The sequence below is a fragment of the Crotalus tigris genome, unplaced genomic scaffold (genome assembly GCF_016545835.1).
Source record: "Crotalus tigris isolate CLP2741 ecotype Arizona unplaced genomic scaffold, ASM1654583v1 scf7180000023636.1099087, whole genome shotgun sequence".
Lineage (NCBI taxonomy): Eukaryota > Metazoa > Chordata > Lepidosauria > Squamata > Viperidae > Crotalus > Crotalus tigris.
In genome coordinates, this window is record NW_024100093.1 from 53,246 (window position 1) to 78,453 (window position 25,208).

Consider the following 25,208-nt stretch of genomic DNA (forward strand, 5'->3'; position numbering starts at 1 on the left):
AGAAGAATTGCATCTAAAAGGTACCAGGGTCCCCAGCCAAAATAGGGTGGGTTTCTGCACATCGCGCAGGAGTATTTGCAGGACAGGCACACACAAACCCCTAAAGAAGAAACTGGCACTTAAGGTTAGGTTGCAAGGGGTTCCTTTATCCATGGAGTTGGACACTGGGTCCGCTCTTTCCATTATTTCTCTCAATACATTTAGAAAGATTTGCATCAGCAGTGGATTTCAAGCCAAACTTAGGCCATCCAACATAATACTAACAGATTTTCAAAATTCCAAGGTGTGTGTTAAGGGGGAGGCCACCCTTACAGTGAAACACAAGGAGTTTGAAGGTCCATTAGATGTGTTGGTTGTTGGGGGTGAACGCATGAGTCTTATAGGACTCGATTGGTTTGAGGCCTTAAGAATCCAAGTTACTGGGCTGCACAATTTGCAAATGTTGGGCCTAGCAGAAGCCTGCAAGGAGTTTGCAGATGTGTTTAGTTCGAAGCTTGGATCCTACAGGGGCCTCCAGTTTCCTTACGATTAGACCCAACCATCACACCCATCAGAGTTAAGGCTAGGAGAATACCCTTCACACTCAAGGGCAAGATTGATGCTGAGCTGGATAAATTGCTCCAGCAAGGCATTTTAGAACCTGTAGACTCTAGTCCATGGGAAACTCCCATAGTAATGCCTCTAAAGGCTAATGGGGATATACGTATTTGTGCAGACTACAAGTGCACACTAAATAAGGTGCTGCAACAGCACGCTTATCCAGTACCAGTAGTCAGTCACATCTTAGCCTACCTCAAAGGGGGGCGAATTTTTGCAAAATTTGACCTGGCACAAACATATCAAAAATTACCTTGTTGATGAAGCAACCGCTGAGGCACAGACCATTGTAACACATAGGGGTGCATTCAAGGTCAAGAGACTGCAATTTGGGGTAAATGTAGCTCCTGGCATATTCCAAAGTGTCATGGAGACTACACTTAGAGGTATTCCTGGAGTCTGCCCCTATTTTGATGATGTTCTTATTGCTGGGGAGTCATCTCAAAACTTAGCAGAGAGGTGGAGGGCTGTCTTGCTCCGTTTTCGAAGAGCAGGCCTTAAGTTAAAAAAGGATAAGTGTAAGATAGGAATCAATTCTACTGACTTCTTAGGGTTCAGGATAGATGCTCAAGGTATTCACCTGCTGAATCTAAGCTGCAAGCTATACAGCAGGCCCCAAGCCCCAAGTCTAAAAGTGAGCTGCAGGCTTTTCTGGGTCTTTTGAACTTTTACAATGCTTTTCTTCCACATAAACCTGCAGTAGCAGAGCCATTACATAGGCTTTTAGACAAGCAGGCCTCTTGGCAGTGGACTAAGGTCCACAAAAAGAGTTTCAACGAGGTAAAGGTGTTGCTCACGTCTAATGCTGTGTTAGCACATTTTAATGAGCAATTGCCTGTTTGCATTGCCTACGATGCATCTCCTTATGGGGTGGGAGCTGTTTTTAGCCACTTGAAGGCTGATGGGACTCAGGTTCCTGTGGCATATTACTCTAGGACTCTGTCTTCTGCTGAGCATTATTACGCTCAAATAGACAGAGAAGCACTGGCCATAGTGGCCGGTATTAAGAAATTTAATGATTTCTTATACGGCCGTCATTTCACGGTCTATACTGACCACAAGTGTTTACTGGGGTTGTTTACCACTAACAAACAGACCCCACACATTATATCTCCTCGTATGCTGAGGTGGTCCATTTTCCTGTCAGCATATGACTACACTTTAGTTCACAAACCGGGAAAAGAAATGGGCCACGCAGATGGCCTAAGCGGATTACCTCTAAAACAGGTAGAGGCAGACCTGGCTCCTGCCATCAATATTCTCTCCATTCAGGAGTTGCCAGAATCGCCCCTCAATGCCAGGGATGTGGCTGCTGAAACTGCCACTGATCACACTCTTACATGCGTGCTTTCATGGGTGTTGTCAGGATGGCCTGACAAGTGCCCAGGCACAGAGTTCCAAAGCTTCTGGCTCAAGAAGCATGAGTTGTCCACTTTTAAGGGTTGCCTGTTATGGGGTAGCAGGGTAATTATCCCAGCCTCATTGAGGTCTAGAATCTTGGTCTGTCTGCATGGGCATCCTGGTATTGTCAGGATGAAAGCGCTTGCGCGCAGCCATCTTTGGTGGCCTGGGCTCGATAAAGCGATCGAGGCTCAGGTGCACAGGTGTCACTTGTGCCAACAGTCACGGCCAGAAATGCCTCAAGCCCCTGTTCATAGGTGGGAAGAAACGCAATCACCATGGTCCAGGGTGCATATAGATTACGCTGGGCCCTTTCAGGGACAATTCTTCTTGGTTGTTGTTGACAGCCATTCCAAGTGGCTAGAGGTTGTTCCTGTTTCTTCCACTACTACTGCCAGGACAATCCAGGTGCTGAGAGGCATTTTTGCTACACACGGCCTTCCAGATGTTCTGGTTTCAGATAACGGTCCTCAATTCACTTCTTCTGAGTTCCAGGCTTTTCTTCAGGCCGCCATGCGACTTCGCCATGTGACTTCGCCATGCGACTTCGGCTCCTTTCCACCCCTCCACCAACGGAATGGCTGAACAGATGGTCCGCATCACCAAGGATGCCCTCAAGAAACTGACTTACGGTAACTGGCATCACAGGTTAGCAGACTTTCTTCTTGCACATCGCACCACACCTTGCACATCCACCGGGAAGAGCCTTGCTGAACTATGTTGGGGCCGCCAGCTCATAACTAAGCTAGACAGATTGCACCCTGATTGGGTGGCGTCTCAGGTATCGCAGCCATGGGCACCAAGGATTTTGCAAGTGGGTGCTCCGGTCTGGACTCAGAACTATGGGCCCGGTCATCTTTGGATTCCAGCTGTGGTCTGCAAGGTGTCTGGACCTTTGTCCTATGAGGTGTCCTTGGACAATGGCTGCGTTCTCCGGCGGCACATAGATCAGCTATGTACGAGACTGGACTCTTCCTCTTCCGCTCCTGACTCTGCTCTGGGGGGGGAGGAGGGTTATATTGTGCATTTTGGGAATCCATATCAGCAGTCACTGGCCGCTGAGGAGGCCGGGGAAGGCCCATCCCAAGTTTCCGCAAGTGCTCCCAACAGGAAGTCACTGGGAAGGGAGTCATTCCCCACACCTACACTTACTCCAGCCAGGGAGACACACAGGGGTATCCACACTACTCACACACATCAAACAGCACTCCAGACAGGGAAACTGACCGGGGGTATCCAAACAAATCAAAACATACAAGAGAACTGGCATCACCACAAAGGAACTGGCTCAATACTGCAATTGCTCCCAGAAGGAAGCCAACTGGAAGGGGAATAAGCAGAGAGGCAACTCCTGACTCTGGCACTTCTGGCATGGCCTGGGGGGCCACAGGGTACTGGGGCACAGCAGCTACCCCGGACCAACCAGCTGCTGGTTTTGGGGTCGAGGGACTGTGTTCCCAAGAAAGGTCCATTGTGGACCTGGAAAATACCACCCCTCCTAGGGATGCTGGTTTGGACTTAGAGGGTCCAGCCAGCCAGCAGAGGGGCAGGTCAACCAGGTATGGGGGTGAGCAAAGTCCTGGCCTGTTGAGCCTGGTGGGCAACCAAGTAGGCCAGGCAATAGAACCAGAGTCACCTGGGAACATGGGGCAGCAATGAGTGGGCACACCTAGCCTGGTAGGTAAGCTGGGGAGCCAAGGGAGTTCCCCGGGTCCGAGGAGGTTGCAATGACTTAAATACCCACCCAAACACCTTTGGTAGTTTGTGAAGTTGCTGTCAAGTTCCAGGGAAACACTGCATAAATGCCATAAATGAATGGCAGAGTTGTTGTAGTATTTTGGAGTTCAGATACATTTATTCCTAAAATGATAGCACGGAAAAAAGGTGGGGCTTAAGGGTAACATCCATGTTCCACAGTCCATGCATTTGATTAATGAAAATTAGATACCACATCCCCTATGGAGGTTGCACATGTGTGCGGAAAAGAAGTTTCATCTAGGGGAAAGGGGTGTTGTGTCCGGAGCCTGCAAAAGCAGGCTCGGGACATTGCTATGGTCCCGGGGTTTCTGTAAGCTGCCCGGGACCAGATTGAGAGGCACCAGCCTTGCACGCATGTGGGAGGCACGAAAGCGCACCATTAATTGTTGCTGTTTTGCCCGGGGATCCGGACACTAAAAAGGAGGCCTGTGAGCCTCGCTGTTGTTGGAGTGAGCAGAAGGAGAAATAAAGAGTTGTTGATTCTACCATGTGTGATCTTCATTCGCCATCGAACGAAGGACTTAACAGACATGATTTTGTGTTGGAGGTGCCTATAATGGCACTGATTCTTCATGACCATAAGGGGACAATGGGGTATAGATAGCGAGTTAAGGATTTATTATGTGTCCACTCTTGGTTCATACTCTGCCTGCCTGCTTCGTCTAAGTGTTTTTCAAACTTGGCAACTTTAAGATGTAGATTTCAACTCCTGTCTGGGGAATTCTGGGAATTGACATACACACATCTTAAAGTTGCCAAATTTGAAAAACAGTAGGCAACCTTGGCTCTTTTATGACTCGTGGACTTCAACTCCCAGAATTCCTGAGCCAGCCATGCTGAGGGGAAAGGGAGAGTTTCCAAGATGAGCCATGCTGGCTCAAGAATTCTGGGAGTTGAAGTCCATGAGTCATAAAAGAGCCAAGGTTGCCTACCCCTGATCTAAGAGATTGCTAATCTGAGGTACTTTTCTTCCCAAGGAGACACTACCCAGCATGTGCTCTTTCATTCTCCTTCTGATAGGATGAGCTATCCCTAAATTGTATTTCCTGTAAATAAATCTACTTCCTTAGTGTTATCAAACCGGCTCCCCCTAATCATTGCTCAGATCAGATTCCATCTTAGGAACACACAAATGTGGAACACTTTCAGCTCCAACATTTTTCTTACTGCTCGTTTCTGTCAAATGATCATCTTTGGGGTCAAGATAAGATGTTTAGTGTTGGTTTTGCTTTGAGACAGAGTAGAAGGGATGCTTGGTTCCTCTCCATGAAGCCTTTGATAATGATGTTCTGTTGGCAACTTTTGCTTTCCCTTGTTCTTAAAGCTTAATTAATATAGAAACCTAGTTAATGCATAAATAAATATTGATAAGTCACCCTCCCTGTTGCTATATTGATCATCTGCGTTATATTGACATCCTCACAGGAATTCTTGTGAGGTCTTTGTATACATTCAAATTGGGTGCGAGGGTAGAAAAGATGTTAGAGTGTTAGAAACACTCAAGGTAAATCTCCTCCCCCTGTCTCTTCCCTCCCTGGTATAGCTAACATAGTGAGAAAGAGCCTGTGGCCTAGAGGTTAATACAGCTGCCTAACATGCACACAGCCCAGGCTTGAATCTCAGAAGGGTAAGTTTGGCTGAAGACAGTTAAGAAACTTGAAATAGCTATATATATGTTTATAAATATATGTTTTCTGAAGGTGTGTTCTGATTGGTTAGGAGCACAACAAAGCCCCCACCCAAACAGAACGCTCCCCCAACCAATCAGAGCACAGCTAACCCCCCATCCAATCAGAGCACAGCCAAGCTCCTAACCAATCAGAACACACCTCCATCCAATCAGAACACAGCCAAGCTCTCATCCAATCAGTTCATACCCCCACTGGCAGTTAAAAGGAAGAAACAGCTACGATCACACATTGCTCCTAGAAGCACGAAGCCGAAAACACCAGCCTGAAGATGATGAATGAGACTTCGTCAAAACGTCGCCAAGACACTTCCAATTTGATGCGGGTGAAAACCCGAATAACCAAAGACCTACATACAAACACCCGTGAAAACCTCAGAAAACACACACACACACACACACACATATACATACATACACACACAAAAAATGCCCTCTTTCCCATTTATTGATGAGCTTGTCTTATATGTCTTTCATTTCAGGAAAGTCCTATAGAATCTCCTAGCATTGGATTAAAAAAAAAAAGCTTTTTCATAGATGGTATAAAATCCTGATTTCCACAAGCCACTGATTTAGCTAGCTCTTATGCTAAACACTTTAAATGAGCTAGTCTGGCATACCCCACAATCCATTTACTCTATCTCCCACATGGTTTCCCACAAATCACTCATATCAAGTCAGAAGTGTTCTGGGCTGTGGTCAAAGCTTCTCCCCACTTGCTTCTTAATGGTTTATTCTTCATGTTATCTGGCATAGCGTAATCTTAAAGTGGGTCAAATTCAGCAGTCAGTACAGCTTGCCAAAACAAATTGCATTTAGCGGCACAGTCCTTCTGCCTTGCATCAAATCCTGGAGCACACAACAGGAACTTCCTCCATTGTAGACAAGGAGTCTATAGGTTCAAGGGCCTCTGTTGAGTCATGACATAATTTGAAATTGAGTCATTCCCAGCTTTATTGTGGTTCTTTTGGCTCCACTAGAGATGTCAGAGAACTTCATTCAGGCCCTATTTTTATGTAAACGAGCCTAATTTACACTTTCCAGACTACTGTGTACATTGGAGCATAGTCTTCGTCTGGAGTTTGCACTTTGCCAAATTTTGTGATGCAGTTTTCGGCACATTTGCAGACCAAACTGAATATATTAGGAAAGTTACATGGACATGCATATGTTGACGAATACTATCTATGCAAGCAAATATGAAATGTTTTTTTTTAAAAAAATCACATAATAATGTAGACATTTGATGAAACAGATGTATGATGGAGTTCATATAAAACTGAGCTGAATTTAGATGGATCTGTACGTTCCTAAGTTCCATCTTTGACAGAATGTTTTCAGTGGTTTTTATGTGTCTTTCAGTCTGAAATGTTATTAGTCATCTACCCTCTTTTTTCTTAAAATAATAGAATTTAGCTCTTACATATCCAAAGCAATACATTTGACTTTTGTGAATTCCTAGAATAAACTTGAAAGTACAAATGAAAATTATTGACAAGGTGCTCTTGGGCTCAGCTCAGATAGTCCATTTTCAGATAGTTTGATTTCAGCAAAATACAGCAAAATAACATTTTGAATCAAGTCAAAAGTTGTGAAAAATATTCGCAAATTCAGAATAGTCAACATGTAATGAAATACGACAACAATTGAGCCAACAATTGAGCCCAACAATTGAACCCAACATTTCTGTTGCTAAGCAAGACAGTTATTACAGTAAGTGAGCTTTGCCCCATTTTATGACTTTTCTTGTCATAGTTGTTAACTGCAGTTGTTAGTAACACAGTTGTTAAGTGAATCTGGCTTCCCCGTTGACTTTGCCTGTCAGATGGTTGCAAAAGGTGATCACATGACCTCGGGGTCACAGTGACCGTCAGAAATACAAGCCAGTTGCCAAGCGTCCGAATGTTGATCACGTGGCCATGGGGATGCTGCAACGGTTGTAAGTGTGAAAAACGGACATAAATTAGTTTTTCAGAGTTACTGAAACTTTGAAATGTTACTGAATGAATGGTTGTAAGTTGAGGACTACCTGTATAATTCATACAAAACTAAAACAGCATTCCTGAAATAAACATCAATTAAATTTTCGAGACCCTTCCTGCATATTTTTTTCGTCATTGCTTCTAATCTTGATAAGAGCAAATAAAAAGTAAGCAATCTATATTTTTAAAGTCATTCCACTGAGAAGAATCATTTTAAACAGATTTCTCCTCATTTTTCACAATATGAGACTGGTATACTTGTTCCCTTTCAGATTTTCACATGCAGTGTGATTTATTTTTTATATTCATCATCTTAAACACATTGTGAACTTTCCTTCCTTCTTTCCTTTCTATTTCTGGAGTTTAAATTAAAATTAGGTAAGATTTTATATACAGTGACTTTATAGTAAAAAAAAAAAGTCTGCTCTGGAATTTGAGATTTAACCTCTTCTGGGTGGAATTTCAGTTCCTCTGAAATAGCAAGTTTATAACTTAGGAATGGTCTTTGACATTCCTTTGGATTTAGCGGTGGACAGTATTATCAAAGAGTAAGTTTGTACAGCTATTTCTGCCTTAGTTATGTTATGCCTCGACTATTTCATTGTGCTCCATGTGGGGCTCTGTCTTTGAGGAACACTCAGAAGCTTCCATTGATGTAAAATGCAGTGGCCGAACTGCTAAGTGCTACATCATATTGGGTGACTATGGTTGCCAGTGGTTGTATGAGAACAATTTAATTTGTTGGCTTGGATCTTCAAAACTTTAAAGGAGGGGTCCCCAACCTCCAGTTTGTGGACCGGTACTGCCTGTGGCATGCCAGCAACCGGTCCACACAAACAAGCAAAGCCCCATCCGTGGGATGCAGGTAGTACACAAAACGACGCTCCCTCCGGTCCGTTGAAAAACCTCTCCCCATGGAACCAGTCCCTGGTGCCCAAAAGTTTGGGGACCTCTACCTTAAAAGCTTGAACCTAATACGTACCTATCTCCATAGGAAGCTTCCTGATAATTAAATGCAGGGAAGGAGTACTCACTTAAAGTGCCTCCATCTTCTGGGATCCATTGGACAGACATCTTGTCTTATGTTGCTCTGAATCTATGAAATGCCTTCTTCTGGAAATTTCACAGTCCTACATTTAGGAAAGGAGTCAAATCCTTTATTTCTGCTATTTTCCTAGTTTGGCTAGATTGAAGGGTGATTTTAAACATTTTTTATTAGAGGTTAACTGTTTATTTATCTTACTTTTAGCTGCCTTTGGTGTTCTCTGATAAAAATGGGTAGTTAAGGTGCAAGCCTAGAAACCAGGAGATTGTGAGATCTAGTCCGGTCTTAGGCATGAAAGCCAGCTGGATGATCTTGGGCCAGTCATTCTCTCTCAGCCCACCCCATTTTGTAGGGTTGCTGTAGTAGGGAAACTGGAAAAAAAGAGTGCTTTTCTGTAGGCTATTAGCTACATCACTTCATTCTGTGCAAAGATATAAATGAAGTATTATTGCAAGCTGGTCCTCTAGATCTCGTATGCCTTTTCATCAACTATCTCAGTGATTTTTTTAAAATAGGTTCCCATAAGTCTGCCAAGTGGAATGTAATGGCTCAGTTTTGAAACTCTCCACATCACAGTGCAACATGAGAGAAGTGTTAGTGTTCTCTTGGGACGCAGGCTGCTCTGGATGACCTTTAACTTATTTTCTGGAAGACTGAAAAAAGGCTGAAATCATACGGCTTTAATTTTAAAACTAAGAAAGCAGGCTAGCAAAAGGACAGTAAGGATCTCAAACTCAGTACCGTTTTGAGGCTTGCTGATCCACTAAATACAAATCTTGGGCTGGAAAGCGAGAATTATTTGGAAAGAGGACGCTAAGAAGAAAGTGCCATTTGCTACCTGGAGGATTGGCTGTGGGCTGTTTGATTTTGCAGTGTTTATAATTGAGAAGAATGTTTTACTTTTTCTTTTGGAGTTATTTGTGGTTTAGGGCATCCATACGAATGATCCTAGAAGTGTCTTCTAAGCTGCAAATAAAGGTGTTGGGCTTTGGGAGGAGAGCTGCTTCCAGATCCTTCACATAAATATCCTTTGAGAGTCTTCTCCCATTGACTAAAGCTCTTGCCAGAATGACTTAATGTCACAATCTTGCTGAAATGTGCAATTGAAAGAAATTTGCCATTTCTTTCCTCACTATATGTTCAATGAGATTTGGTACGTATGCACTCTGTGTTCAGGAAACCAGCTGGCTTCTAGATATATAAGGAGAAAGTCCCATAAGATTAATTGAAGAAATTTCACTGATTACTGCGAACCATACAACCAGATGAACAACTTGTACAGTGAGTATTTTGTTTCTGGGCTTGTTTGTCCTCATTATATCTGAAAATATCTTTCGTTCCTGGAGAAAGTTGCTCTCTTGTTGGCTGGAACCTGGGGGGGGGGAGGGGAATTGAATTTAACAACTCAATAATTCCCAGGTGACACATGTCACTGACACTGCCTCTTCTAGCAGCAATAAAGAATTGGACTCTGCAAATTTATTTTGACAAAATTAATAAATAGCAAGTGGATCTGGCAGTGGGGGATTCAGAATTTCTTAACCGCAGTTGACAAATAAGTGTCCTCTGTGGCAAAGGCTTTTGGACTTTATCTAGAATTCTTATGGTGAAGTGGGCTGGGTCCCTGGAACTGATTGAATTTCAGAATTTCACCTGCATTTAAGGGTTTATCCACTGTTGATAATAATTATTTTTTGTATATGAATACAGTATGGGGGTTTGATTCCTTCACGCTGGGGCTTTAATTATATTCAAACTAACATTATCTGGGAATAAAGTAGAAAGGCATGTTTCTGAAATAATAGGAAAGCGAAGGGCAGATTTCTTTCATAATTCATTCTTACTTTCCTCAAGTTGATGTAAGAATTAGGGTTTAAATCCTCCCAGATGCCTAGGGATCTACCTGTTTGCAAAACTTGCTGAATAATATTTTGATGCCAGATGTTTGCTAGGTTCTGCTGCAATAGCCCTTAACAGTTCTTATTTTAAAACTTACGGGGCCATAACAAGTTTGTTTGCAAGGTTTGATAGACTGCTTTATTAAATTGTCTAAAACTGAACTGGCATGAGTTTTGATTGGGACATTGGCTTATGGAAAGTTGATGATTGAGTCTTTCTTCTGTAAATATTGCTTAACTAATTCTAGCACTTCATCTAAATGGTTATTAGTCGTACTGGGACTAAAATAGTAAAAAATGGCATTTATTTCCCCCAGGAGAACATTACATTGTTCCCTCCCTCCACTCTAGTGTCAACACAAACAAATGATAAAAATAATATTTTCATTACTGTATATTATTATTAATCAGAAAAATAGCAAGCAAATAGAGCCTGAATATCCCTATCCCTATCTGAATATCCCTATATGATAATATCCCTATTATCATTTGCTAGGAGTAAAAAACAGAGATTCCTGCGTATGCTCTAAATAAGAAGAAAAATATGATAGATCTTAACGTATGGATCTCCAGTATAGCTATTGGGGGCGGGCAGGGATCATAATAAGGGCAAAAACCTGTCATCCTACAGGAATCTCTGCTCCTTCATCATGTGTATTATGGTCCTTTATTTTAACTTCTGCCTAAAAATTAGTGGCAATTTTTTGTTTGATGTCAGAAATGGATGTTCCATTTACACTATGGTTAATATAGACCTTAGGTCTATACTTCCTTATCTTGTAGCAAAGCTTAATTCAGGTCTAAAATGACCAAATCTTTATTCATAGAGAATTTAAAAAATGGGTAACAGTGCTTGGCCATTGGATTGTGATCAGTCAGCCAGCACACAATCAATCAATCAATCAATCAATCAATCAATCAATCATTATTACGTTTTTGGGGACAATCCAAGATACAGCATTTCACTGACATGTGATCATAAACTACACATTACAGCATTTTAGGGTAAATAGGCAAGTGAAAGAAAACAGTGGTCATGCCCCCTTGATGCTTAAAATGAAACATATTCCAGCTAAAATTTTGCATATAGTTAGGTTGTTTAAACTCACCAACTGTAGCACATTACAGCTGTTCCAGGTAGTCTTTGACTTACAACCACAATTGGGATTGAGTTACCATTGTAAATCACTATGGTCATTAAAGCAAATCCTCACATGGCCAGATCTGATTTTACCACTATTTTTTACCACAGTCATTAAGCAATTCACGGTGCTCATTAAACTGATCATGTGGCTGTTAAGTGAATCCAGCTTCGTGAATTTACTTTGTCGGAAGCCAACTGGAGAGGTCACAAATTGTGATTGCATGACCACACAATGCTGCAATTGTTGTAAATGCAAGCCAGTTGATGTGACCATGGGGGTACTGACAAGGTTCTAACTTCAAGGACAAGTTATAAAGAACTTTTTCCAAGACCATTGTAATTTTGAACCTTTTTTAAACAAATGGTTGTAAGTCAAGGACTACTTGTCTTAATACTTAATATCTTAATACTGTCTTAATATCTTAATACTTCTTCCATCACGTTCTCTTTCCTCAATCTTATTCACTCATTATCAAATTCTGAATACTTGGATTGCTGCTTGTGAAGTCAAAAGCTTGTAAAAAGTGGCTTTTTTATTGTGTTATAATCTTTGTTAATATAACATGCATTCTCTGCTAGATGATGATATATATAATGGCTGATTGCTCTTATCCTTTGTGTTCCCTTGGCTGCTCTTTGTAAAAGAAAGGAAATGACTATTTAGTTACATAGAACTACATCCCTCAGGAAATTTATGTATGCTAGATTAAAATTTGGCATATTTTAAAGTAGGTCTGCACATTTTTATAGTGCTTGAGAAGTTTTGTAACAGGTCATTGGCAGAGTGATTGGTACCAGGTCCTGGATAAATAGTGATACCTTTCCAGAAATATCTTGTGTTACATTTCTGTTTTGTAGATTTGGATAAATGTTTATTTTCTGTATTTAAATCAAATGCCACAAATATTGAAGAATATTTTGTTGAGCTATTGTTGAACTTGGCCCTTTACAGATGGCTATGGGCTTTAAGAAACTAACTTTCATAATATTGATGATGACGAAAGGAAAAAAATAAGCTTATACGGCTATATTTATTTGGTTAATCTGTCGTTGTATAACTATTTTTTAAAATTATATTTGATTAAAATTCTACAAAAAATGAAAAAACAGAATGTTGAAAAAAATATAGGAAAGGGAGAAGTGCAAGGGAAAAGGGAAAAAGAAAATTAAAAAAGCATAATTTCTGATGCTTTTTTTAAACAGTTACAAATACAAAATACATTAACCTTTTGATCTGAATCAAAATTCAGTAATAGACAGTATTTCTGTAATCATATATAGTGATTTTTTAGTAGATTTATATAACATGATTCACAAAACTGCAGTTTAGAAGTGGGACCAAATGTAGAGTTAAAGGCCCATACCACTGCCATTTAAATTGAGCCCTGTGAGGTCTGTAGTGCTCTCTGAGCTTGGCTGTTTGCTTACAGACATTTCATTATTCAACCCAGCAACATCATCAGTGTTGGAAGGAAATGGGGTAACTCTCTGTTGATACAGTATACAACTGGCTTGCCCTATCAGTGTTGGTGGGAATGGTGTTGGTGGTTCTTTGACTGGGCTATTGCTTATTGTTTGATTGTTTGTCTGAGTGGTGGTTCCTTAACTGGAGTATTGTTTACTGCTTGATTGTTGGATTAGTATTAATCTTGGTATTAATTTATGCTTATTTGGGTGTTGATTGCTGGGGAGGAGGTGTTTTGTTCCTTTTGTTTCCTTTTTGGCTTTTTGATTGTCAGTTTTGAATGATATCTAGATGTTGTTTATCTCTATGTGCCTGTTGATGGTTGATTTGTCTGAGTGCCAGGCTTGGCTAAATTGAGATCTTTGGCCCTTATGAGAAAATGAACAGATTAAAGAGTGATATGCCATATCAAGCTGAAGTAGCATCAGTGGTTTTGCAGTATCTTTCTAATATACTAGCATGAGCAATTCACTTAGAGTATCTTACCCTAGCTCTTGCAGAATCCTGAAGCTAGCGCTGACTGGCAAAATAACTAATTCTTTGTAATCTGGTCACACCCTAATCATACATTTTAAATTGGCTTAGCATATAGAGCGGGAAAAATGTTTCACAATAGTTACTGTAGGACAGACATGTCAAACACAAGGCCAGCGGGCCGGATGTGGCCTGCAAAGTAGTTTCATGTGGCCCACGAAGCCATCCTGGAAACAGTGAGGGAACGGCTCCCACTTCCTTGGCCCTGGCCTAGGCTGGCCAGGAGTCAATGTACAATTTTGTGGTGGCCATCTATGCTGAAACACATTCAGTCTTAGCTCCACAAGGCCGTTTGGAAACAATGAGGAACCAGCCCCTGCCACGTCGGCCCCGTGCCCTGGGTGCATGCTGGGGAGGTGTCACTCTTTGTGAGGAATGAAGAAATGCACCATCGCTTGGAAGTAGCCAGCAAATGGCCCTCGCCTACTTCACATATGCGGCTTGATGGGCTCTGGGGGAGGGGTTTTGGCAGGCAGCGTGGTGCTCTCCTCACAGCGCTGAGAGCAGTAGTATGGGATGAGAAGTGCAATGCTACCTAGCCCCCAGCCTGCCCAATTTCAGCAGACAGCAAGGTGCAAAGCTGGCGAGCTTTGCACCACCCGGCTCGACCTCTCGGCGCTGTGAGGAGAGCACCCTGCTGCCTGCCGAAACCAGGCAGGCTGGGGGCTGGGCAGCATTGTGCTTCTTTTCAGATTCGCGCTGCCTGGCTTAGCCTCTTGACACTGTGAGGAGAGCGCCTCGCTGCCTGCCGAAACCGGGCAGGCTGGGGGCTTGGCGTCGTCGTGCTTCATTTTGGATTTGCGTCGCCCACTTCAGCCTCTCGGTGCTGTGAGGAAAGTGCCCCTCTGCCTGCCGAAACCGGGAAGGCTGGGGGCTGGGCAGCATTGTGCAGGTAACATTGACTCTCACGCTGCTCATGGCATTCCCTCCCTCAGATCCCACCAAGCCAGAAATGTGAAGTAGGTGAGGGCCATGTGCTGGCCACTTCCAGGCGATGGTGCATTTCTTCATTCCTCACAAATGGTGATATCTCCCCAGCTGCGTTTCTTGCCTGTTTTTCTCCCTCCCTCATCTCAAATATTTCCCACCACTCTGTACTTAGGAAGGAAGGAAGGAAAAAAAGAAAGAGAGGGAGTGTCTGAGGGAAGTCCTACCTTAGTCCTGCCCTGCTGCCCTTTCACCATCCCCTGGCTTCCTCCTCCTGGCCTATCCTGGGGGTCTCCCATCCTATTGCTAAGGAAGCTTTGGATACAAAGCCGGGTCTCCTCCCATGGAGAGGGAATGGGCCTCCCTCTTACTTTGCCCTCGAATCCATCATGAGCAACCTGAGTAAGGATAGCAAGTGCAGCAGCAGGAGGAGGAGGAGGTAAGTGAAGCTGCGGCCCTCAATGAAATTGAGTTTGACACCCCTGCTGTAAGAGAACAGCAGGTAGAGGTGGTGGAGGGTAGAGTAAAATGCATTTCAGTTTAGATTCTTTGCATTGCTACAAGAGATCCAAGTCCAGCACACCCCGCCCCCGATCCTTATTTAGCTCCAATTTAGTGCTGACTGTTGGTTGATGTGATTCTTGGGTATAGGCTTCAATAATTGTTTATACTGCAGTCTATGCGGATGATCCTGATCTTTGCATCTGGCAGCCAGGTATAAATGGAGATATACAAAATGTTTTGAATTCAAAACACTAGTTTCAAATTATTCAGAAATATTTCAAGCTCAAATCTTATCAGCTTTGAGCATGAAAAGAGCTTTTGAATGGAAAGCAGTTCTAGAACAGTCACAAAAACAATTTCTGATTTCAAAGAACTATTCCTAACTTGAAATGTTTTGCACCTTTCTAGCTGTAAATTGGATTTATAAAGCTGTGTGATTTGCCCTGAAATGTTCTATAATTATTTGAACAGATTTATATAATTTTTTGAACTAAGCCTGGTTCTAGTAAACTGCAGAAGGCCGTTTTGTATTTTTCACATTCTTTTTGGGACTTTGTTGGATTAGTCTTCCTACTTACCCCACACTTGCGTAACAGAACAAAATTTCTAGAAGGTACCAATTTGTTAAAAGAATGTCTTGGAGCTCAACCTGTACTGGATTCTTCATATGATTTTATCTTGTAGAAAAATTTTACTACACAGTAGAATAAAATGTGCACATATTTCTGTATACCCGAGGCAATTTTTGTATTCTGATCTATTTTAAGTTTTGAAATGCAGGCCTTTGTGATACTGATTTCTAATAATAAGTATTTACCACAGGAGCAATGTGCAAGAGTTCCTCAACTCCTTGTATATAACCAGGCTTGTATCGCATGCAGTTGATTGTGTAGTTACTAAATGTCTGATATACCTAGAAATTTTGACAGATATGGCTCAATCCAAGACAATGATAGAATATCCCAGTATATTATAGATGGAGGTTTTACTGTGTTGAAGTTTTGACTGTTATGACACTTAGTGATAGAGGACCCTAATGACATTAGTTTCTTATGATTAAGGTTCTTCAGATTAAAAATTAATATTTTAGGTCTATCTTCAGTCCTAACTCACTAAAGATAATTTAGTTATATAATACAACTAGCTGAACTAGTCCATTACACTGATTAATCTTACAGGAAGCCATAACTGTTTATATACATTGCTTTCACATTTTCTTATATCATTGTTTTAATATTATAATACTGTTTTAAAATATTTTGTATTTTCCCCAGTCTATTTTAGGATTTGAAGGACACAAAATACTGTATACATGGCAAAGAACATAACATTTCTTCAGACAGTTTTAATGTTCTTACTACACGGTTGCATATTGGCTGAAGGCGGTGATACAAGAGCAAGTAAGAGTTTTGCTAACGAGAGCGACTTAATAAAATATAGAAACTATCCTTAGACAGATCTCCATTCTCTGTTCTGCTTGATATGATCTCTACTTGATATTGTTAATATCACATTGCAGTTTCACATTGCAGTTTTTGCAGTTGCCTGATTACAATGTTTAAGATAGTCCTAAGTGGAACAGAAGCCTCTAGAATTTTATATTTGTGTATGATTTCATTGGTATCTAGATCAAAACTAGAAAACCTTCAAGAGTCTGCTGTGGCTATTTTTCTTTGTTTGACTCACTATGAATATCAGGTCTCTTGTTGAAAAAAATATGATTAGGTGGAGCTGCAGGAACATACCATATTACTTATCCCTAAGCCAATAGTCTTTCATGTATAGTAAGTTATTCCCTTTGGTTACATAATGTTAAGCTGTAGATGAGTGACATATGTGAATTAAAGCTATAATAAAATATTGCAGTATGGAAGGAAGCCTAGCTTTCATTCCATTTCTATCTTCATATATATTTTTCTCTCTCAACAATCTACGCCCATTAAGCATTCACAGACCTCAGTGGGCTTGTTTAAGCATTATTTAAGCTGCTACCTTTTTCAATAATTTTTCTAAGGAAAGCTTTATGTTTTCGGACCGGGATTTTTCCACAGAGACTGATAACGTCTCCTCATGTATACATGATTCCATTTTGGCTGCATAATCAGTAGCATTCAGAATTCTTAGATGATGCATTTTTATAGAACACTTAAATGTAAAAAGTACTGTACTGGGTTTAGTTGAGGATTCTTTGAATCTTAACCCTAAGCCTAACTCTAACTTGATGGTAAATCTAAATTTCTTGTGTTTTACAGTACATTATTGAAATACCCCAATAGTCAATTTTTAGCCTCTTCAGCGAAAATTATACAGAATGATGCTCAGGAGAAACAATATGTCAACAACTTGCAATATCTTGAAGCTAGTTTATTTTATACATTGTAATTGGTTAAACCCAACAATAAAAACTGTTGAATTCTGAGTCATCTATAAATTATTTTTTGTAGGACATTCTATATATGCCTGAAGTGACAGGAGATGTTCATTGAAAATATCACAATATTTCTAGAGTAGCTTTGAAGTTAAAGTTATAAAATGCTTTCAAATACAATGAGTAAAATCAATGGAATGGCAGCAAAACCCATTGTAAACCAGTGCAGAGGTTAAGAAGGGGTGCAATGGCTCAGTGGTTAAAAACATTGAGTTTGTCAGTTGGAAAGCTGACAATTTGAGTTCGAGATCTGAGTGCTGTGCAACGGGGTGAGTTCCCGTTCCTTCCCCCAGCTCCTGCCCACCTGGCAGTTTGAAAGCATGCAAATGCGAGTAGATAAATAGGTACCACTTCAGTAGGAAGGTTACAGCATTCTGTGCACCTTGGCATATAGTCATGCTGGCCACATGACTACGGAAATGTTTTCTGATAATGCTGGCTCCCTTGGCTAAGAAACGGAGATGAGCACTGCCCCCTAGAGTTGGAAAAAGAGAAACCTTTACCTTTTTCCTTTACAGATGTTAAAAGCCTGGACTCTTTTTTCAAAGTCTTTATCAAGTACCTGGGGAAAATACAAACAAGGTTGCATGGTTGAGAAGATCCTTTCAACCATGACTTCCTCAAAATTTTCCTATCAAATATTTCAGTCCTAAATATAAAGTTGCAGTAAATATGATTTAAAATTTAAAAGTTATTATGCTATTTGTAATGTCTTATTATGTCTCAAGGAAACCCTTTTGACTTGGGCATTAAGTTACAGTGGCCATACAGTATGTTCTTTAGATTCCTTTATTTTTTTCAAAAGCTCATTTAATTTTTTGGTCATTTAATTTTTAAATTTTATTTTATTTATTTATTAGATTTTTAATCCCATCTTTATAAGTAAATCAAGATGTTGAACATACATAATACTCCTTCCTCTTCCTATTTTCCCCACAATGGCAACCCTGTCACTCAACAGTTTTCATGTCTAAGGAGGGACTAGAACTCACAGTCTTTCTGATTTCTAGGCCACTAGAAACCACTACACCAAACATGTCACAAACTTTTATTATACAACTGATACCACTTAATGCATAGTTTTTCATGTTCATGTGAAAAGTATGGCAATTAATTAGTCTTTTAAAAATAAATTTATATACACTGTTTGATTTGAGATATTTTGTTAGAACGTGTTTTTGACCAGTTCTTCTTGGTTTTGCCCTGGAATTCTCCTTTGCAAAGCAAAGTTGTAAATGTAAACATTTTTAAAAAATCCTTATGAATCTCTTTCAGATGTGTCCCTTTTTCAGATTGGTCCTTTATTCTTTTCCATGAAAATGTGAATGTGCCTTGTTACACAATTTGGGAAAAAAGCTCAGGAGAACAAAACTTTTTTCAAATGTTGCTTCTTTTATTCAATCCCATGCTCCATTCCTGAACAGCTTTTAAGTTTCTTTTTAATGCAGATTTGGGCTCCCTTTCACCTTTTTGGGTCATTTGGCCCAAAGACTTCCTTGTGAAGTGGGGTGTTTAGACTTCCATCTTAGTCTTTTCTTGTTGTAAGATTGGGAAACAGAGTAGTTTTGCATTGCAAGGTTATTTTCAATGAATATGGAGAATTTAGAAATCTACACACTTGAATATCATTTGGGAGAAGAATATAACATTTATGGAGAATCCTGAATTACTGGAAACGTTTGCTAAATAATTCATTTTAAGAGTATCAATTGTGGAGAACCAAGAATTGATATAAGGCTATAAGGGAATTTCTGGATGTATTGCTCTGGGAAATGTTCTCAGAGGATTAGGTGGGAGTGTTTTACTAAGTGCTTTCTCCCTAATCAAGTATAGATGGTCCTCTACTTATGACCAGTTGTTTAATGGCAAAACATGCCCATTTGGGAGATTGTATGCAGACTTATGACCGCCAGATATGTTTAATAACTGCCATTAAAAAATGATCGAAAAAGTAGGTTGTGTGGTGCCTTGACTTACAATCGCAATGACTTAATGACCAAAATTCAGGTCACACTTGTGGCAGTAAGTTGAGGACTACCTATAATAAACCCACAAACTGCTCAGTAGGATTTTAACAGTATTTAGCCATATTGTGCGTAGTGTGGAAAAATGATGTGTATTGCTATATTTCCATTAGTCAGATGATTAACTAATCTGTTTGAAAGATTTAATATGTAAAGACAAAGCATGATTCTACTAGTTTAGTTAATTAATAAATCTAGGAAAAAATACCCATTTTTTTCTAAGAGAAAATAAAATATACTTGTGACTAGGCATGTGGCATAGAATATAACCATAGCTACAGAATCTACCAGTACTGAGCTTTTCCCAAAAAACTGAACTCATAAACATCCTTTTAAATTGTACTCCTGTATATGAAGTACAAAAATAATGAATTATGAGTGCCTTTCTATTTTTTACTGATGTGGCGTTATTCTTCTAATCACATATTTACTATAAGTTTGTTTAAAAGTTGATTCAATGTACTAAGGCCATTCTGGAATTCTAGCTCCCAAAAATTGAGAATAAAGTACAAGTTTCTGCCATTTTTAATCACATTTTAAGACTGACTATCTGAATTCCACAATATGGATTGAAATGACTAAGTCTTCAAGTCAATTGTGATTAACTAACTTGTCGTTACAGTAGGGTGTAGCTTATTTTGTCTAGGCATGAGATTCAGAAAAAAAAAACCAATGTATTTTTATCTAGAAATAAGAAGAGTTACATTTGATGAGGTTTCCATCCTAGTTTATAGTCTAAGGATGCTAACCATCTTGGATTATGGTGATAAAAACACAATTAAAATATTTTTCTCTCTATTTGTTTTAGGTTGCCGAACAGCCCCAGCAGATTTAGTTTTCATCTTGGATGGCTCCTACAGCGTTGGCCCAGAAAACTTCGAAATAATCAAAAGATGGCTGTTCAATATTACAAATAACTTTAACATAGGACCAAAATTTATTCAGGTTGGAGTAGTACAGTACAGTGATTATCCTGTACTTGAAATTCCTCTGGGTTTTTATGATTCCAATGAGAATCTAATCAGAGAAATGGCATATGTACAGTATTTGGGTGGAAATACAAGAACAGGCAAAGCCATTCAATTTGCAATGGACCATCTATTTGCTAAATCAGAAAGATTCCTTACAAGAATTGCAATTGTTCTAACTGATGGTAAGTCCCAAGATGAAGTCAAAGAGATTGCTGCTGAAGCCAGGAGAAATAGGATCACATTGTTTGCCATTGGTGTTGGTTCTGAAACCGAAGAGGATGAACTGAAAGCAATTGCCAACAAACCCGCTTCCACATACGTGTTCCATGTTGAAGATTATATGGCAATATCCAGAATAAGGGAAGTAATAAAGCAGAAACTCTGTGAAGGTAAATATTAATCATTCTTTGTAGAGCACTTCTGTTTTAAATATATGAGGTCCTGTTGTGTACTAATATAACGTTTTAAGTATTACGCTTAGGTGGGGTGACAGGAGATATCTAATAAGGACTGTTCTCTTGCAGTTATACTAAAACAACCTGTATTTCAGTGACATAAATGTTGATTTCAGTTTTTCAGCAAGCAAAAATATAAAGATATATCACAAATCAATAAAAAACCAACCATGTTCGGCTACAGTGATCTACATATTGAATATAATATGAAATTGGGTTAGCTGTCATGGAAATATCAAGAGCACCCACTGTGCTCTGTGTCAAATATCACCATTCCCTAAAGCATTGAATTAACAGTACAGGTAATCCTTGACTTATGACTACAGTTGAGCCCCAAATTGCGAGATAGTTGTTAAGGGAGATTTGCCCCATATTATGACCTTTCTTGTCATAGTTGTTAGGTGAATCACTGTAGTTGTTAAGCTAGTAATACTGTTGTTAAATGAATCTGGCTTCCCCGTTGACATGCTTGTCAGAAGGACACAACAGGTGAACACATGATCCCGGGACACTGCAACTGCCATAAATATGAGTCAGTTGCCAAGTTGCATTTGAATTTTGATCATGTGACCATGGAGATGCTGCAACAGTCGTAAGAGTGAAAAATAGTCATGTCACTTTTTTCAGTGTCATTGTAACTTCAAATGGTCACTAAACGAACATTGTAAGTTGAGGATTACTTGTAATGAAACCTTTGGGTCAACATTTGTCTAACTGTTTAGGCAGCAACCAAGACTGTTGCCTTGTTGAGAGTTGTTGATGTCTTTGATTTGCCAATGTAAGTATGTGTAAAATTCATCAGATGTTGGCCTGCTCACTGAAGGACTGGGGATGTTACAATAAAAGGAAGAGGGCAAAAGGATGTGATTCCCTTTTGATTCTTCCAAAGGAAGGAATTTGATTCCTCCAAATTTACTCCTGAAGGGGAATATAGTGATATCTTCTCTGGAGGACCAATGCTATGGTGTCTCAGTGATATAAGCAGAGGTGGTTGTATTCAGTTATCATTTGACAATTATTTTGCTTCTTTAGAGAGCTTTGGAAAGAGATGTCAAGGGATTAAACCCGATGGAAGCTAATCGAATTACTTGGCTTGTGATTTTTGCAAAAAATAAATAGCAATTCCCAAATTACATTGTCTGTGTTTTTAAAAATCTAGTTATACAGTCATTTGTACGCCTGCTCTATTGATTACAGGTAGCTTATACCCCTAAAAGAATGAAATTATGCATGAAACCACAATGATAAGCTGTGGTTAAACAGCATCGCATTGGGTACAGTAGTCTCAATTAGATGTTGTCAGCCTTGTGTAACATTCTCTTTCCAAAGGATCTGCAGAAAAGAATGATCCTAAATGCTGTGTTGAATGCCAACAAAGAATGAGTTATCTTAACCTGAGAAGGTGACTGGGAAGGATTGTGATCTCAGATGAGCTTCTGGAGCTGAAAAAATTCTCATAATCTTTCATGCTATACCTCTTGTTCGTTCTTTCTGCTGTAGAGTCCAACTGATGAAAGCATGCTGATCTCTGGGGTAGAGATATGCAAAATCTGATTCACTCTGGGCTCTGTATCCATTCCTGGTGCTGCAGAGACCAACCTTAGTGAATTAAATGATATAGCAATTGTTTGGGATCATTGTGAAATTAATCCCTAGCATTCAAAATGTATTCTTTCTTATTTTTCAAAAACAATACATGCTGGGTGGGATTCAGAGATTCCATTCTGTTCACGAAAAGAACCTGTTTCTGAATTGTAGACTGTATATAAGAAGTCTTTAGAGATTCCCTTGGAAATGCAGCATCTTTTAAAATGATTCTGGAGCAGTGCTATTGGCAAAAATAATCTCAAATGTACAGAAACAAATTTAAGACATAAAATTCAACCTGGAGGGTGCTCAGTATTTGCAGCTTCCATATATTTTTTTAAAAAGATAAACGAAACCATATGACCAGCTTAGATCTTGGTCAAAGTAAGTTCATTTTTCTCTTGTATTATTCCTTAAGAGAATGGTCCCCTGGTGATTAGTTTTAAGTGCATTGTTCTATACTCCTAATAAAACTGTATCCTTCTTGCCAATACATTTATACTTTTAAGAAACCACAGAGGATGTAATCGTGAACCTCTATTATTTTGTATTTCTTGGTGGGCTGTGATAATAGCCATTTAAGGCAACTTTCGTTCCTCCAACTCTTTTGTTATGGCTTACATTCCTTTGAAAAGTGATATGGGTATAGATGGTATTTAATTATTATTGTTATGGTTTTTCTTGAGAGACAGTCCATGAATAACAAGCATATAATTTGCCAGTCCCATTCTGTTTGTGTGTAGAAACTGTTTTCAGTTTCCTCCGTTAAAAAAAAACCTTAGTGGAAACAAAATCTTCTTGCTTATTCTATTGTTTTAAAATATGTATATGAACAAAGTCAAATATAAAAATATTTATGTAACAATGAGGCAACATCCTTTACTTTGTCGACATTTGTTATAAAAACAAAGTTTTGCTTCTGAGGTTAAAAATCTTTGTATCATATAAATAATACTGGTATTTGGTTTGTAAGATGTCTTAATAGTGTACTTTGTCATTATAATAAGGCTTTGCACTCACATTTAAGTTTCAACTAGTATTGGTTTACACATTACAGTATAAGTATGTTTATGTTTCTTTTAGTTTGAAATTTCCCCCCCTTTTTGCTCTGGATCAATCTCCACAAATACTGAGAAAGTTGCCAAATGTGTGCAATTGTAATTGTTACAAGAAAGAATGAGGTTTATTAATGAAAATGTTTATTGTTTGATTAATTTCTATCTGGATACAGTTCATTTTTATTTTATTATTTGGTTGTTTCTGTGTTAAGCTTTTTTTTTGTTTCATGTAATTGTATTCTATGAGTTTTGATCTTTAATCATAAATAACTGGTAACCGTTATTAGATGGCAAACTCATTTTCCAAGCTAGTTCCAGAAAGTTCATAAAACATAAAATCATAAACGGTAAGGGTTGGAAGGGGCTTTGGTCCACCCCTCTTTCCAGTGCGAGCATCCACTGGAGATAACCATCCAGATTCTATTTAAACAGCTGCTATGAAGGAGAGGATACCACCAGCCAAAGCAATTGGCTTTTTTGTTGAATGATTATTACAGTTAGGGAATTCTTGCTCTCCAATAATATTTCCTATCTTGCAATTGTAAATTCATTGTTTCTTGTCTCCTGGAAGAACACTAAGCAAATCTATTCCATCATCTATAGCACTTGAGCTTTCTGAAGACATCTATCATGTCGTCTTGCAGTCTTTTCTTCTCCAGGTGACATATATCCAGGGTTTCTTACTCATTTTTCTTTCAATCTCCTTGTCTTGGTTCCTTTCCTTGGAATTAGTACTGCTTTATAAAGCCTTAGTAAAATCACACTTGGAATACTGCATCCAGTTTTGGTCACCACATCACAAAAAAGATGTTGAGACTTTGGAAAAAGTATAAAGAAAAACAATTAAGATGATTAAAGGCCTGGACCCTAAAACATATGAAGAATATTTGCAGGATTTGGGTTTGGCTAATCTAGAGAAAAGAAGGACTAGGGGTGACATGATAGCAGTATTACAGTATTTGAGAGGTTGCCACAAAGAGGAGGGGGTCAACTTATTTACCAAAGCACCTTGTAGGCAGGTCAAGAAGCAATGGATGGAAACTGATCAAGGAGAGAAGCAACCTGGAACTAAGGAGAAACTTCCTAACAGTGAGGATAATTAACCAGTGGAACAGCTTGCCATCAGAAGTTGTAAGTGCTTTATCACTGGAGGTTTCTAAGAAGAGACTGGACAATCACTTGTCTAAAATGGTATAGGGTCTCCTGCTTGAGCAGGGGGTTGGACTAGAAGACCTCCAAGATCCCTTCCAGCCCTATTCTGATTTATTGAATAAACTCCATTTTGTTAGTCTTTCCAAAGCTATAGTGCCAGAATTAGACACTATATTATAGGTCAATTGCTCTTAAACTGGGATAATTTGGACATATCTTGGGGATAATGAAGCTATTTTAATTGCTTGTATGTGAGTCAGGGATCAAGCTGGGATTGCTATTGATGAGGCCTTCAACAGAGACAATTTGTTTTGTGTGGGTGAGTGTGGGGTTAATTACATTATTTGAGTCTGGGGAAATGGGTAATTGGGTTAAACAATTTAAGAGTTCTAGATATTTCAGGAGTACTGCATGTTTTCTGAATAATACGGAAGAGATATAATGTCTTCTTTTTATCTTGATTCTCTTGATATGGACTTGGTCTGCATTTGCTTTTTCTTGTAGCTGCACGACTCTCTTGAATTATATTCATATTGTTTTCCACCAAGACACATAGATTCTTTTTACCTGTACTGTTGCCTGGGATGACCA

The 25,208-nt window shown here is 39.4% G+C and overlaps 1 protein-coding gene across 6 annotated transcripts in view; it reads left to right on the top strand.

The window, feature by feature from the left end:
- The window catches only part of COL21A1 (collagen type XXI alpha 1 chain), a 103,446-nt gene that overhangs the window by 12,367 nt on the left and 65,871 nt on the right, over positions 1 to 25,208 (top strand). For 3 of the 6 annotated variants that reach the window (XM_039320348.1, XM_039320353.1, XM_039320350.1), the window contains exons 2-3: positions 16,217 to 16,342; positions 20,203 to 20,754. In XM_039320348.1, coding sequence (XP_039176282.1) covers positions 16,255 to 16,342; positions 20,203 to 20,754 — 640 coding nt within the window. In that variant the 5' untranslated portion in view covers positions 16,217 to 16,254. Of the gene's footprint in view, positions 1 to 9,225; positions 9,752 to 14,848; positions 14,878 to 16,216; positions 16,343 to 20,202; positions 20,755 to 25,208 lie in introns of those variants that run through there. The other 3 variants (XM_039320349.1, XM_039320351.1, XM_039320352.1) reach the window with 3 other exon arrangements.